Genomic DNA, 14,028 nt, shown 5'->3' with positions numbered 1-14,028 from the left:
ATATATATATATATATATATATATATATATGTATGAGGACAATATCATGTCCTCAAATATTTCTATCTTTACAGTCAAAATATGTAACAATATGTGATTGTTTGTGTTGTTTCAGATCATATCACAACACACCAGAAGGTAGAAAGTGTGGAAATGAAGTCATAATCGAGGTCTGAGTCGGCTCATTAATATACCAACAATAATAATAATAATAATAATAATAATAATATAACATAGACTGAGTCTGTACGTACGGTCCGAGCCGTGAGCTGCGCGGCGCTCCTCGCCTGCTCCGTCATCCTCTTCATCTCCGAGGCGTACGCCGCCATCTCCTTTTCCAACCGCAGGTGGCGCTGCAGCAACGCCGCCGTGCTCGACTCGTCCTTCCCATGATCCTCGCTGGTCAGCAGCGGCTTCCTGTCGGCCAGCCAGGAGTCGGCCTCCGCCACGTCCGCAAAGTACTGGACGGAGGAGAGAAGTGAAGGATGAGATCTACTTTTTTATGGTGAGTGAAATAAGTAATTTTTGACCCTCGGAGCTCGGTTCTTTTTTTGGGGGGGGGGGGGGGCGCTCAGTTAAAGTAATACGACTTTTTTCTTCCACATGACATTGCTTTGTCATTGATGACATCCCACTCTGCAACATAGCTACACAACAGAGCTCATTAAACCTTATTTATTGATATTGATTGATTTCAAAATCGATCGATCCAACAACAAAGATTCTTTTGTACCTTGAAATAATGTTTCCAAAATCGTTTCAGGGGTTCATTAACTCGTTGGAATGAGACATAACATATAGATAGATTCTTCCCCGAGGCCTCCTCCCAGCTGGACCCTCTACCTAGTCCCGGGTCTTCCCCGAGGCCTCCACCTAGTCCTGGGTCTTCCCCGAGGCCTCCTCCCAGCTGGACGTCCCTCCCCCTAGTCCTGGGTCTTCCCAGGGGCCTCCTCCCAGCTGGACGTCCCTCCACCTAGTCCTGGGTCTTCCCAGGGGCCTCCTCCCAGCTGGACGTCCCTCCACCTAGTCCTGGGTCTTCCCAGGGGCCTCCTCCCAGCTGGACGTCCTTCCACCTAGTCCTGGGTCTTCCCAGGGGCCTCCTCCCAGCTGGACGTCCCTCCACCTAGTCCTGGGTCTTCCCAGGGGCCTCCTCCCAGCTGGACGTCCCTCCACCTAGTCCTGGGTCTTCCCCGAGGCCTCCTCCCAGCTGGACGTCCCTCCACCTAGTCCTGGGTCTTCCCCGAGGCGTCCTCCCAGCTGGACGTCCCTCCACCTAGTCCTGGGACTCCCCCGAGGCCTCCTCCCTGCTGGACGTCCCTCCACCTAGTCCTGGGTCTTCCCCGAGGCCTCCTCCCAGCTGGACGTCCCTCCACCTAGTCCTGGGTCTTCCCCGAGGCCTCCTCCCTGCTGGACGTCCCTCCACCTGGTCCTGGGTCATCCCCGGGGGCCTCCTCCCTGCTGGACGTCCCTCCACCTAGTCCTGGGTCTTCCCTGGAGCCTCCTCCCAGCTGGACGTCCCTCCACCTAGTCCTGGGTCTTCCCCGAGGCCTCCTCCCAGCTGGACGTCCCTCCACCTAGTCCTGGGTCTTCCCCGGGGCCTCCTCCCAGCTGGACCTTCCACCTAGTCCTGGGTCTTCCCCGAGACCTCCTCCCAGCTGGACGTCCCTCCACCTAGTCCTGGGTCTTCCCCGAGGCCTCTTCCCGAGCAGTTGTGGGTTTGGTGCCTTGCTCAAGAGCATCTTGGCAGTGCCCACCGTACTTTGGTTCGTATGGAGTCTTGAACCAGCAACCCTCCAGTTCCCAACCCAACTCCCCCCTGACTGAGCTACTGCCGCCCCAAAATACTTAGATATGCTTAATTTAAATGCATATTTGTTGTGCTAATCAATAGCTAAGCTACATGCTGCCAACAGATGGCGGTTCTTCTTCTTCTACCTGTTTGATGGCGGCGGCGGCGTGCAGGCGGTCGCGGTGCACCACCGTCTCCTCGGTCAGGTGGCTCCACTGCTTCTTCAGGGTCCGGATCCACTTCTGGATGGCTCGCTGACTGGGAGGACTCTGATTGGACAGCAGGTCCTGACCCCGGCCCAGAACGCCCTGGTACAGGGACTCCTGGGCCTGGAGCTCCGCCTCCAACGCCTGGCATGAAGTAATCAGAGTACAAATACACATCAATTCAGAGTACAATCAAAACAACAAGTACAAGAAAATTACAGAGCCCCTAAAGAGACATCAGGAAAGGATTCTGCTTAGTACGACAACTTAACTGACAGCTGGAGGTGGACAGTACCTTGTGTCTGTGTTGGGCCAGCTGGATGTGGACAGTACCTTGTGTCTGTGTTGGGCCAGCTGGATGTGGACAGTACCTTGTGTCTGTGTTGGGCCAGCTGGATGTGGACAGTACCTTGTGTCTGTGTTGGGCTAGCTGGATGTGGACAGTACCTTGTGTCTGTGTTGGACTAGCTGGATGTGGACAGTACCTTGTGTCTGTGTTGGGCCAGCTGGATGTGGACAGTACCTTGTGTCTGTGTTGGTCTAGCTGGATGTGGACAGTACCTTGTGTCTGTGTTGGGCCAGCTGGATGTGGACAGTACCTTGTGTCTGTGTTGGGCCAGCTGGATGTGGACAGTACCTTGTGTCTGTGTTGAGCTAGCTGGATGTGGACAGTACCTTGTGTGTGTTGGGCTAGCTGGATGTGGACAGTACCTTGTGTCTGTGTTGGGCCAGCTGGATGTGGACAGTACCTTGTGTGTGTTGGGCTAGCTGGATGTGGACAGTACCTTGTGTCTGTGTTGGGCTAGCTGGATGTGGACAGTACCTTGTGTTGGTGTTGGGCTAGCTGGATGTGGACAGTACCTTGTGTCTGTGTTGGGCTAGCTGGATGTGGACAGTACCTTGTGTCTGTGTTGGGCCAGCTGGATGTGGACAGTACCTTGTGTCTGTGTTGGGCTAGCTGGATGTGGACAGTACCTTGTGTCGGTGTTGGGCTAGCTGGATGTGGACAGTACCTTGTGTCTGTGTTGGGCCAGCTGGATGTGGACAGTACCTTGTGTCGGTGTTGGGCTAGCTGGATGTGGACAGTACCTTGTGTCTCTGTTGGGCCAGCTGGATGTGGACAGTACCTTGTGTCTGTGTTGGGCTAGCTGGATGTGGACAGTACCTTGTGTCGGTGTTGGGCTAGCTGGATGTGGACAGTACCTTGTGTCTGTGTTGGGCCAGCTGGATGTGGACAGTACCTTGTGTCGGTGTTGGGCTAGCTGGATGTGGACAGTACCTTGTGTCTGTGTTGGGCTAGCTGGATGTGGACAGTACCTTGTGTCGGTGTTGGGCTAGCTGGATTTGGACAGTACCTTGTGTCGGTGTTGGGCTAGCTGGATGTGGACAGTACCTTGTGTCGGTGTTGGGCCAGCTGGATGTGGACAGTACCTTGTGTCTGTGTTGGGCTAGCTGGATGTGGACAGTACCTTGTGTCGGTGTTGGGCTAGCTGGATGTGGACAGTACCTTGTGTCGGTGTTGGGCTAGCTGGATGTGGGTCAGGTCTCTCCCAAGTCCGGCTGTCTGCAGTCCCAACCAGCGCTCATACAGCCAGGCCTCCACCTCCTCACAGTCATAGAAGAACTCAAACAGCTTCAGCTGAGCCTCCAGCTGGCTCCTCCTGACAGGTGGGGAGGAAGTGATGAAGAGGAGGAGGAAGTGATGAAGAGGAGGAGGAAGTCAGATGTGAGAGGAGTGGGAGAACGAAGAGAGGAGAGGAAACGGCACGGAGACAGAAACAAGAGATGAGGAGAGGAGGAAACAAGAGGAAAGGAAACAGGACAAGAGGAGAGGAATGACACAGGAGAAGGAAAAAGAGGGGAGAAGGGGGAAGATGAGAGGAAACAAGACAAGAAGGAAAGTGGAGAGGACAGAAGAAAACAAGTGAAGAGGAAATGAGAATTAAGAGAGGGGGGAACAAGAGGAAATAAGATGAGAAGAAAGACAAGAGGGTAGGAGAGGAGATATGAAGAGGGGAATAAGAGAGGAAACGAGACAAGAGGAAACCAGAGGAGAGGAGAAAAAAAACAAGAGAAAAGGAGATGACAATAAACAAGAAAAGGAAAAAAGATCAGAAGAAAGATAAGAGGGTAGGAGAGGAGACATGGAAGAGGGAAAGAGGAGATGAGGAGGGGAGGAAACCATAGAGGGGAGAAAAGAGGAAACGAGACGAGAGGAAACAAGACGAGAGGAAACAAAACGAGAGGAAACGAGACGAGAGGAAGCAAGACGAGAAGAAACAAGACGAGAGGAAACGAGACAAAAGGAAACCAGACGAGGGGAAACGAGGTGAGAAGGAAGCAAGACGAGAGAAAACGAGGTGAGAAGGAAACAAGACAAAAGGAAACCAGACGAGGAGAAACGAGGTGAGAAGGAAACAAGACAAAAGGAAACCAGACGAGAGGAAACAAGACGAGAGAAAACGAGATGAGAAGGAAGCAAGACGAGAGGACAAGGGGAGAAGGAAGCCAAGAGGGAGGAAACGAGATGAGAAGGAAGCGACAAGAGGAAGAGGGGGAAAGGGAAAACAAGACAAAGGGAAACGGGGAAAGAGGGGAAGCAAGTGAGAGGAAAAGGAGAGAGGGAAACGAGAAGAGGAAACAAGACGAGAGAAAAGAGGTGAAAGGAAGCAAGACAAGAGGAACGAGGTGAGAGGAAAGCAAGAAGAGAGAGGAAAAACGAGGAGAAGGAGCAAGACGAGAGGAAAAGGGGGAAAGGGGAAGAAGAGAAGAGGAAACGAGGGGTGAGAAGAAACGAGAAAAAGGAAAGACAAGGAAAACAAGACAAAGGAAACAGTGAGAAGGACAAGACAAAAGGGGTAGGGAAAGAAGACGAGGGGAAAGGGTGAGAAGGAACAAGACAAAGGAACGCGAGGGGAAACGAGTGAGAGGAAGGAAGGGGAAAACGAGAGGAAAAGGGAAGCAAGAGGGAGGGAAACGAGGGAGAAGGGGGAAGCAAGACGAGGGAGGAAGGAAAGAGAAGCGGGAAACGAGAGAAAAGGAAAAGAGAGAACCGAAGAAGAACAAGACAAGGGGAAGGAAACAAGCGGAGGAGCAAGACGAGAGGGAAACGAGAGAAGGAAGAGAGAAAAGGAAAACCCGATGAGGGGAAGCAAGACGAGAGGAAACGAGGTGAGAGGAAGCAAGACGAGAGGAAACGAGGTGAGAAGGAAGCAAGGAGAGGAAAACGAGGGAGAAACAAGAGAGGGAAACAGGGAGAAGGAAAAAAGGGACAAAAGGCAAACCAGACGAGAGGAAAAAGGAAAAAGGGAAACGGGGAAGATGAGAAGGAAGCAAGAGGGAGAAGGGGAAACGAGAGGAGAAGGAAGCAAGACGAGAGGAAAACGAGAGGAGAAGGAAGCAAGACGAGAGGAACGAGATGAAAAGGAGCAAAGAGAGGAAACGAGGTGAGAAGGAAAACAAGACAAAAGGAAACCAGACGGGGAGGAGGAAGAAACGGAGGAGAGAAACAGAGGAGGAAAACGAGGAGGAGGAAAAGGAGGACGAGGGAAGGAAAGGAGGAAAGGGAACGAGGGAAAAGGAAGCAAGACGAGAGGAAGAGGTGGGGAGAAGGCAAGAAAAAAGGACAGACGGGGGAAAAGAGGGAACAACAGAAAAGAGGAAAAGGGAAGGGCAAGACGAAAAAGGAGGGAAAAGAGACGAGGGGGGGAAAACGAGTGAGAAGGAAGCAAGACGAGAGGAAACGAGGGAGGGGAAGCAAGACGAGAGGAAACGAGGGTGAGAAGGAAACAAGAAAAAGGAAACCAGACGAGGGGAAGCAAGACGAGAGGAAACGAGATGAGAAGAGGAAGAGAGAGAAGGGGAGAGGGAGGAGAAGGAAGGAAACGAGGTGAGAAGGAAGAAAGACGAGAGGAAACGAGGTGAGAAGGAGAAGAGAGAAAGAAGCAAGACGAGAGGGAAAGGGCAAAGGAACCAAAAGAGGAAAACAAGGGAGAGGAAGGAAACGAGAGGCAAAACGAGATGAGAAGGAAGCAAGACGAAAAGGAAACGAGAGGAGAAGGAAGCAAGACAAGGGAACGAGGTGAGACGAAACAGATAAAAGGAAACCAGACGAGGGGAACAAGAGAGAGGAAGGGGAGGAAAAAACGGGAAAAGGAAGCAAGAGAAGAAACGAGGGAGAAGGAGCAGAGAAAAGGAAAGAAGGAGAAGGAGGAACAAGGTGAGAAGGAAGCAAGACGAGAGAGAACGAGAGGGGAAACGGAGGGAAGGGGGAAACAGAGAAAAGCAAAGAAACGAGAGGGAAACGGGGGGTGAGAAGGAAAAGCAGGACACCAGACAGGGAGGAAACGAGTGAGAAGGAAGCAAGACGAGAGGAGAACAGACGAGAGAAGACAAGACGAGAGGAAGGAAACGAGAAAGAGAAGGAAACAAGACGAGGGGGAAAACGAGGATGAGAAGAGGAAGCAAGACGAGAGGGAAGGAAACGAGGTGAGAAGGAAACAAAGAACAAAGGAAACCAGAGAGGAGAAACGAGGGTGAGAAGGAAGACAAGACAAAGGAACGACGAGGAAAAGAGATGGAAAAGATGAGAGGAAGCAGACGAGAGGAAACGAGGGAGAAGGAAGCAAGACAGAGGGAAACGAGATGAGAAGGAAGCAAGACGAGAGGAAACGAGGTGAGGAAACAAGAAGGACGCGGAGGAAGGAAGAAGACGAGAGAGAAGGGAAAAGAGACGAGAGGAAAAGAGTGAGAAGGAAGCAAGACGAGAGGAAACGAGGTGAGAAGGAGCAAGACAAGAGGAGAACGAGGGAGAAGGCAAGAAGCGAAGGAGGAAACAAGACGAGAGGAAAACGAGATGAGAAGGGAAGCACGACGAGAGGAAAACGAGGTGAGAAGGAAGCAAGGTGAGAACGAGTGGAAGGAAGAAACGAGGAAACGAGGAGAACCGACGAGGAAACAAGACGAGAGGAAACAGCGAGGGAGAACGGAGCAGAGAGAGAAGGGTGAGAAGGACAAGACGAGGGGAGGAAACGAGTGAGAAGGAACAAGACAAAGGGAACAGACGAGAGGGAAACGAGGTGATGAAGGAAGCAAGACGAGAGGAAACGAGTGAGAAGGAAGCAAGACGAGAGGAAACGAGGTGAGAAGGAAGAAGATAGGAAAACGAGTGGAAGAACCAAGACGAGAGGAAACGAGTGAGAGGAGCAAGACGAAGGAAACGAGATGAGAAGGAAGCGAGACGAGGAGGAAACGAGTGAGAAGGAACAAGACGAGAGGAAACGAGACGAGAAAACGGATGAAGGAAGCAAGACGAGAGGAAAACGAGAGGAGAAGGAGCAAGGTGAGAGGAAACGAGGACGAGAAGGAGCAAGACGAGAGGAAAACGAGGTGAGAAGGAGCAACGAGAGGAAAGGTGAGAGAGGAACAAGGAGAGGAAACATAGACAAGGAAACCAGACAGGAGGAACAAGACGAAGAGGGACAAGGACAAAGGAGAACCAGACGCGGGGAAACGAGGTGAGAAGGAAGCAAAGACGAGAGGAAACGAGATGAGAAGGAAGCAAGACGAGAGGAAACGAGAGGAGAAGGAAGCAAGACGAGAGGAAACGAGATGAGAAGGAAGCAAGACGAGAGGAAACGAGGTGAGAAGAAAACAAGACAAAAGGAAACCAGACGAGGGGAAGCAAGACGAGAGGAAACGAGACGAGAGAAAACGAGATGAGAAGGAAGCAAGACGAGAGGAAACGAGGTGAGAAGGAAGCAAGACGAGAGGAAACGAGAGGAGAAGGAAGCAAGACGAGAGGAAACGAGGTGAGAAGGAAACAAGACAAAAGGAAACCAGACGAGGGGAAGCAAGACGAGAGGAAACGACGAGCAAAAACGAGATGAGAAGGAAGCAAGACGAGAGGAAACGAGAGGAGAAGGAAGCAAGACGAGAGGAAACGAGGTGAGAAGGAAGCAAGACGAGAGGAAACGAGATGAGAAGGAAGCAAGACGAGAGGAAACGAGGTGAGAAGGAAACAAGACAAAAGGAAACCAGACGAGGGGAAGCAAGACGAGAGGAAACGAGACGAGAGGAAAACGAGATGAGAAGGAAGCAAGACGAGAGGAAACGAGGTGAGAAGGAAGCAAGACGAGAGGAAACGAGGTGAGAAGGAAGCAAGACGAGAGGAAATGAGGTGAGAAGGAAGCAAGACGAGAGGAAACGAGGTGAGAAGGAAACGAGACAAAAGGAAACCAGACAAGAGGAAACAAGACGAGAGGAAACGAGACGAGCAAAAACGAGATGAGAAGGAAGCAAGACGAGAAGAAACGAGAGGAGAAGGAAGCAAGACAAGAGGAAACGAGGTGAGAAGGAAACAAGGATAAAGGAAACAGAGAGGGGAAGCAAGACGAGAGGACACGAGAGAGAGAAAACGATGAGAAGGAAGCAAGCGAGAGAAACGAGGTGAGAAGGAAGCAAGACGATCGAGAGAGGAACGAGATGAGAAGGAAGCAAGACGAGAGAAAACAAGTGAGAAGAGAAGCAAGACGAGAGGGAAACGAGATGAGAAGGAAGCAGACGAGAGGAACGAGGAAAAGAGATGAGACAGGGAAGCAAGACGAGAGGAAACGAGGTGAGAAGGAAAACAAGACAAAAGGAAACACAGACGAGGGGAAGAAGACGAGAGGAAACAAGACGAAGCAAAAAACGAGATGAGAAGGAAGCAAGACGAGAGGAACTGGAACGAAGGAGAAGGAAGCAAGACGAGAGGAAACGAGGTGAGAGAAAAGGCAAGACGAGAGGAAACGAGAGAGAAGGAGCAAGACGAGAGGAGAGAGAGAGGGAAACGAGGATACGAGAGAAGGAACAAGACAAAAGGAAACAGACGAGGGGAAGCAAGACGAGGAAACGAGACGAGAGAAAACGAGGATGAGAAGGAAGCAAGACGAGAGGAAACGAGGTGAGAAGGAAACGAGACAAAAGGAAACAGACAAGAGGAAACGAGACGAGCAAAAACGAGATGAGAAGGAAGCAAGACGAGAAGAAACGAGAGGAGAAGGAAGCAAGACGAGAGGAAACGAGGTGAGAAGGAAACAAGATAAAAGGAAACCAGACGAGGGGAAGCAAGACGAGAGGAAACGAGATGAGAGAAAACGAGATGAGAAGGAAGCAAGACGAGAGGAAACGAGGTGAGAAGGAAGCAAGACGAGAGAAAACGAGATGAGAAGGAAGCAAGACGAGAGAAAACAAGGTGAGAAGGAAGCAAGACGAGAGGAAACGAGTGTAGTTTGTAGTTTTTGTCACTTTTTCCAATATTTTTTACGATTTTTTCCTCCAATGTTGACATTTTCGACCTCCCATATTTCTGACATTAAAAAACAACAACTTGGAAACGGGTCAAATTTGACCCCAGAGAACACGAGGGTTAAAAACTCAGAATCAATGAAAGTGAAAAGGGAGGAAGACCTGTTTCTGCTGAGAGACGCCAGAGACTGGTACTGACGGTCCAGAGCTCTCACTCTGCTCTGGATCTGCTGACCGTCTCTCGCTTTCACCTGAGGAAGAAGACAAAGACACATTAGTGGACGAATCAAAGAGCACCTCCTGCTCCTGAACCTTTATCTTTACCTAAGAGACGATGGAGGTGTCACTCCTCGATGAGAGGAGAGGGCAGATTTGAGTCGCACATTCGTCACTTTGCGACAAGCAGCATATAAGATGCTAACGAGATGCTAACGAGAGACTTCTGTGGCGTCTGAAGTAGCCTCCGAGATGCTAACGAGATGCTAACGAGAGACTTCTGTAGCGTCTGAAGTAACCTCCGAGATGCTAACGAGATGCTAACGAGAGACTTCTGTAGCGTCTGAAGTAGCCTCCGAGATGCTAACGAGATGCTAACGAGAGACTTCTGTAACGTCTGAAGTAGCCTCCGAGATGCTAACGAGATGCTAACGAGAGACTTCTGTAGCGTCTGAAGTAGCCTCCGAGATGCTAACGAGAGACTTCTGTAACGTCAAGACAGTAAAAATGGACCTATTTAATGAAGTTGGTTCACTGCTAGCTTAGCTACAAGTTATTATCAAACACAACAAAGGCTGTCAGTTGAATGGTGTTTTGAGCTAACGTTACCAACCAAACAACCATAGCTAGCTGCAATGTTCTGAAATATCCATCTTCTGTTATTTTTTTTATAATCATATGTTTTGTGTGCGGTGTAAATTAACTTTTACTTTGAGCGCCGTGCTGCTGATGGCGGTGATGGTATCACCGTGTGCCGAGATTTGAGCTTCCAGCAGATCTTGTTTCTGAAGGAGAGACTCCACCTCCGCCAGCTGTTTCCCCAGTTCAGAGGAACTGGCCTGGGACTAGGAGACAGAGGGGGGAGGAAGACATGGAGGGATGGAGAGATGGCAGACAGAGGGAGGAGCAAATGGGAGACAGATAAAGGAAGGAAGAGATGGAGGGATGGGAGACAGAGAGAGGGAGAGATGGAAGGACGGTGAAGATACGCTGATCTGGTTGGAATAAACTCTTAATTCATCCATTTACATGTGGAGATATGCTGCTCTATACACGCTAAAAGTAGTGATTATTTGCATGGAGTCTGGTGGAGATATGCTGCTCTATACTCGCTAAAAGTAGTGATTATTTACATGGAGTCTGGTGGAGATATGCTGCTCTATACACGCTAAAAGTAGTGATTATTTACATGGAGTCTGGTGGAGATATGCTGCTCTATACACGCTAAAAGTAGTGATTATTTACATGGAGTCTGGTGGAGATATGCTGCTCTATACACGCTAAAATTAGTGATTATTTACATGGAGTCTGGTGGAGATATGCTGCTCTATACACGCTAAAAGTAGTGATTATTTACATGGAGTCTGGTGGAGATATGATGCTCTATACAGGCTAAAAGTAGTGATTATTTACATGGAGTCTGGTGGAGATATGATGCTCTATACACGCTAAAAGTAGTGATTATTTACATGGAGTCTGGTGGAGATATGCTGCTCTATACATGCTAAAAGTAGTGATTATTTACATGGAGTCTGGTGGAGATATGCTGCTCTATACATGCTAAAAATAGTGATTATTTACATGGAGTCTGGTGGGTTTGGTGATGGTGATTTCTGTTTCATGTTAAACTAAAAGGATCTTACTCTTTAACTAAAAGGTTTATCTCTGTAGGGATCCATCCCATAATGTTGTCACACATTAGAATATTAATCTTAGGTTGTCAGCGGCAACAACAGAACTTTTCACAAATTTCAAAGACTGCAGTTAGTTCCAATCAGTCACTAACAAAACAAAAACATGGGAAAATAGCGTCCAGGTTAAGGTCAATCTTTTCATAATTATTGATAATTATGAGTTTCTGTAAACTCACCTGTAGTTCGTTGAGTTCCTGGGAGACGAGCTCAACGTCTCGGAGGACGCTTAGATTTTCAACTACATTACCCAGCAGCCCCCTCTGCTCTTGGAGCTGCTGCAGTAGGTCCTTCCATCGATGGCTAATGTTCTCCTCTCTTACACAACACATAGCACAAACAAATAAATAAATACACATGCTCAGTAAACGCACATAAAACCAACATGACGTCGGGCTAACAAAGAAATCACTTCCGGTCGATTTGAATTGTGGAGAGATGCAAAATCAAAATCCCCTTATGAGGTTTTTTAACATTAATACGCCCCCCCCCCCAGCCTGCCTATGGCCCCCCTCGGCGGCTAGAAATGGTGATAGGTGTAAACCGAGCCCTGGGTATCCTGCTCTGCCTTTGAGAAAAGGAAAGCTCAGATGGGCCGATCTGGATTCTTCCCCTTATGGTGTCATAAGGGGCAAGGTTACCTCCCATTTCTCGGCTTTGCCCGCCCAGAGATCCCCCCCCTCCCCCCCCCCCATGAGAGAGACATATGTATTCTATCATGCATGTAGAGTATATACTGTATCTGAAGTCTCTTTAGTATCACAGTTGAAATCACAGTAGTCAAAGCATTACTGTAAAAAAAAAAAAATCACAATATGTAATTAAATAGAATAACATGTAATTAAATAATATAGCAGAAGTACAAGTCACCACGTTGCAGAACAGGACTTACTTCTGTTATATTATTTAATTACAAACTATTCTAGTTAATTTCATGTCACTTATTCACTTACATTGCAGTATTTTTTGTACTATGTCTACCTAACTTTACTTAACAATATCTTTTATATAATAATATATAATGCCACTTTACATTCATTCAGTAATGTTTGCACATTGCCTGTTGTTTCTTTGCCTGTTTGTTGGTTTGTTGTTGTTTTTTAGGGTAGAAAACTGCTGCTGTAACAAGGGAATTTCCCCATTGTGGGATGAACAAAATCTAATCTGATCTGATCTAATCTGATCTAATCTAATCTAATCTAATCTGATCTGATCTAATCTAATCTAATCTAATCTGATCTAATCTAATGTAATCTAATGTAATCTAATCTAATCTAATGTAATCTAATCTAATCTAATCTAATGTAATGTAATCTAAGGAGAATGTCTTCCTCTGACCTCACTTTACTGACTTTTACTTAACAATATCTTTTATATAATAATATAAAATGCCACTTTACATTCATTCAGTAGTTTTGGCACATTGTCTGTTGTTTCTTTGCCTGTTTGTTGTTGTTTTTACTGTAAAAACTCCTGCTGTAACGAGGGAATTTCCCCATTGTGGGATGAACAAAATCTAATATAATCTGATCTGATCTAATCTGATCTAATCTAATCTAATCTGATCTGATCTAATCTATCTATCTAATCTAATCTAATCTAATCTAATCTGATCTAATCTAATCTAATCTAATCTAATCTGATCTAATCTAATCTAATCTAATCTAATCTAATCTGATCTAATCTAATCTAATCTAATCTGATCTAATCTAATCTAATCTGATCTAATATAATCTGATCTAATCTAGTCTGATCTGATCTGATCTGATCTAATCTAATCTAATCTAATCTAATCTGATCTGATCTAATCTAATCTATCTAATCTAATCTGATCTGATCTAATCTAATCTGATCTAATCTAGTCTGATCTGATCTAATCTAATCTAATCTAATCTAATCTGATCTAATCTAGTCTGATCTGATCTGATCTGATCTGATCTAATCTGATCTGATCTGATCTAATCTGATCTGAGGAGGATTTCTTCCTCTGACCTCCGGATGACGACCTCCTTGCTGTGGTAGTTTCCCCTCTCGATGGTGTCGGCCATGTTTCTCAGGGCGGCGAAGCGCGGCTCTCTGGCCAGGGCGTCGGTGGCCAGCGCCTCCAGACGCCGGCCAGCGGCCTGGGCCTCCTCCAGGGTGGAGAGGCCGCGGACGTCCTGCCTCCGGACCAGACGCAGCGTGTCCTCCAGGTACCCGTCCCTGAGCGCTGCCTGAGACACAAGACAGACGCATGTCAGGCCAAAAACTTTTGGGCATCCTGGTCTTACAGGGAGGTGTGTTCAGGTGCATTCTGGGCGTGCTGGTCTTACAGGGAGGTGTGTTCAGGTGCATTCTGGGCGTGCTGGTCTTACAGGGAGGTGTGTTCAGGTGCATTCTGGGTGTGCGGGGTCTTACAGGGAGGTGTGTTCAGGTGCATTCTGGGCGTGCTGGTTTTACAGGGAGGTGTGTTCAGGTGCATTCTGGTGTGCTGGTCTTACAGGGAGGTGTGTTCAGGTGGCATTCTGGGCGTGCTGGTCTTACAGGGAGGTGTGTTCAGGTGCATTCTGGGCGTGCTGGTCTTACAGGGAGGTGTGTTCAGGTGCATTCTGGGCGTGCTGGTCTTACAGGGAGGTGTGTTCAGGTGCATTCTGGATGTGCTGGTCTGGACAGGGAGGTGTGTTCAGGTGCATTCTGGCGTGCTGGTCTTACAGGGAGGGTGTTCAGGTGCATTCTGGGTGTGCTGGTCTTACAGGGAGGTGTTTTCCCAGGTGCATTCTGGGCGTGCTGGTCTTACGGGGAGGTGTGTTCAGGTGCATTCTGGGCGTGCTGGTCTTACAGGGAGGTGTGTTCAGGTGCA

At 48.3% G+C, this 14,028-nt stretch overlaps 1 protein-coding gene across 1 annotated transcript in view; it reads right to left on the bottom strand.

The window, feature by feature from the left end:
• The window catches only part of sptbn5 (spectrin, beta, non-erythrocytic 5), an 81,168-nt gene that overhangs the window by 61,833 nt on the left and 5,307 nt on the right, over nt 1–14,028 (bottom strand). The window contains exons 6-12 of the mRNA XM_032499798.1: nt 13,182–13,402; nt 11,369–11,507; nt 10,209–10,343; nt 9,445–9,533; nt 3,503–3,656; nt 1,936–2,139; nt 255–461 (exon numbers count right to left, since the gene is read on the bottom strand). Coding sequence (XP_032355689.1) covers nt 255–461; nt 1,936–2,139; nt 3,503–3,656; nt 9,445–9,533; nt 10,209–10,343; nt 11,369–11,507; nt 13,182–13,402 — 1,149 coding nt within the window. The remainder of the gene's footprint in view (nt 1–254; nt 462–1,935; nt 2,140–3,502; nt 3,657–9,444; nt 9,534–10,208; nt 10,344–11,368; nt 11,508–13,181; nt 13,403–14,028) is intronic.

This window comes from Etheostoma spectabile, chromosome 20 (assembly GCF_008692095.1).
Source record: "Etheostoma spectabile isolate EspeVRDwgs_2016 chromosome 20, UIUC_Espe_1.0, whole genome shotgun sequence".
NCBI classification, from domain to species: Eukaryota; Metazoa; Chordata; class Actinopteri; order Perciformes; family Percidae; genus Etheostoma; species Etheostoma spectabile.
This window is presented reverse-complemented; position numbering and strand designations above follow the sequence as displayed.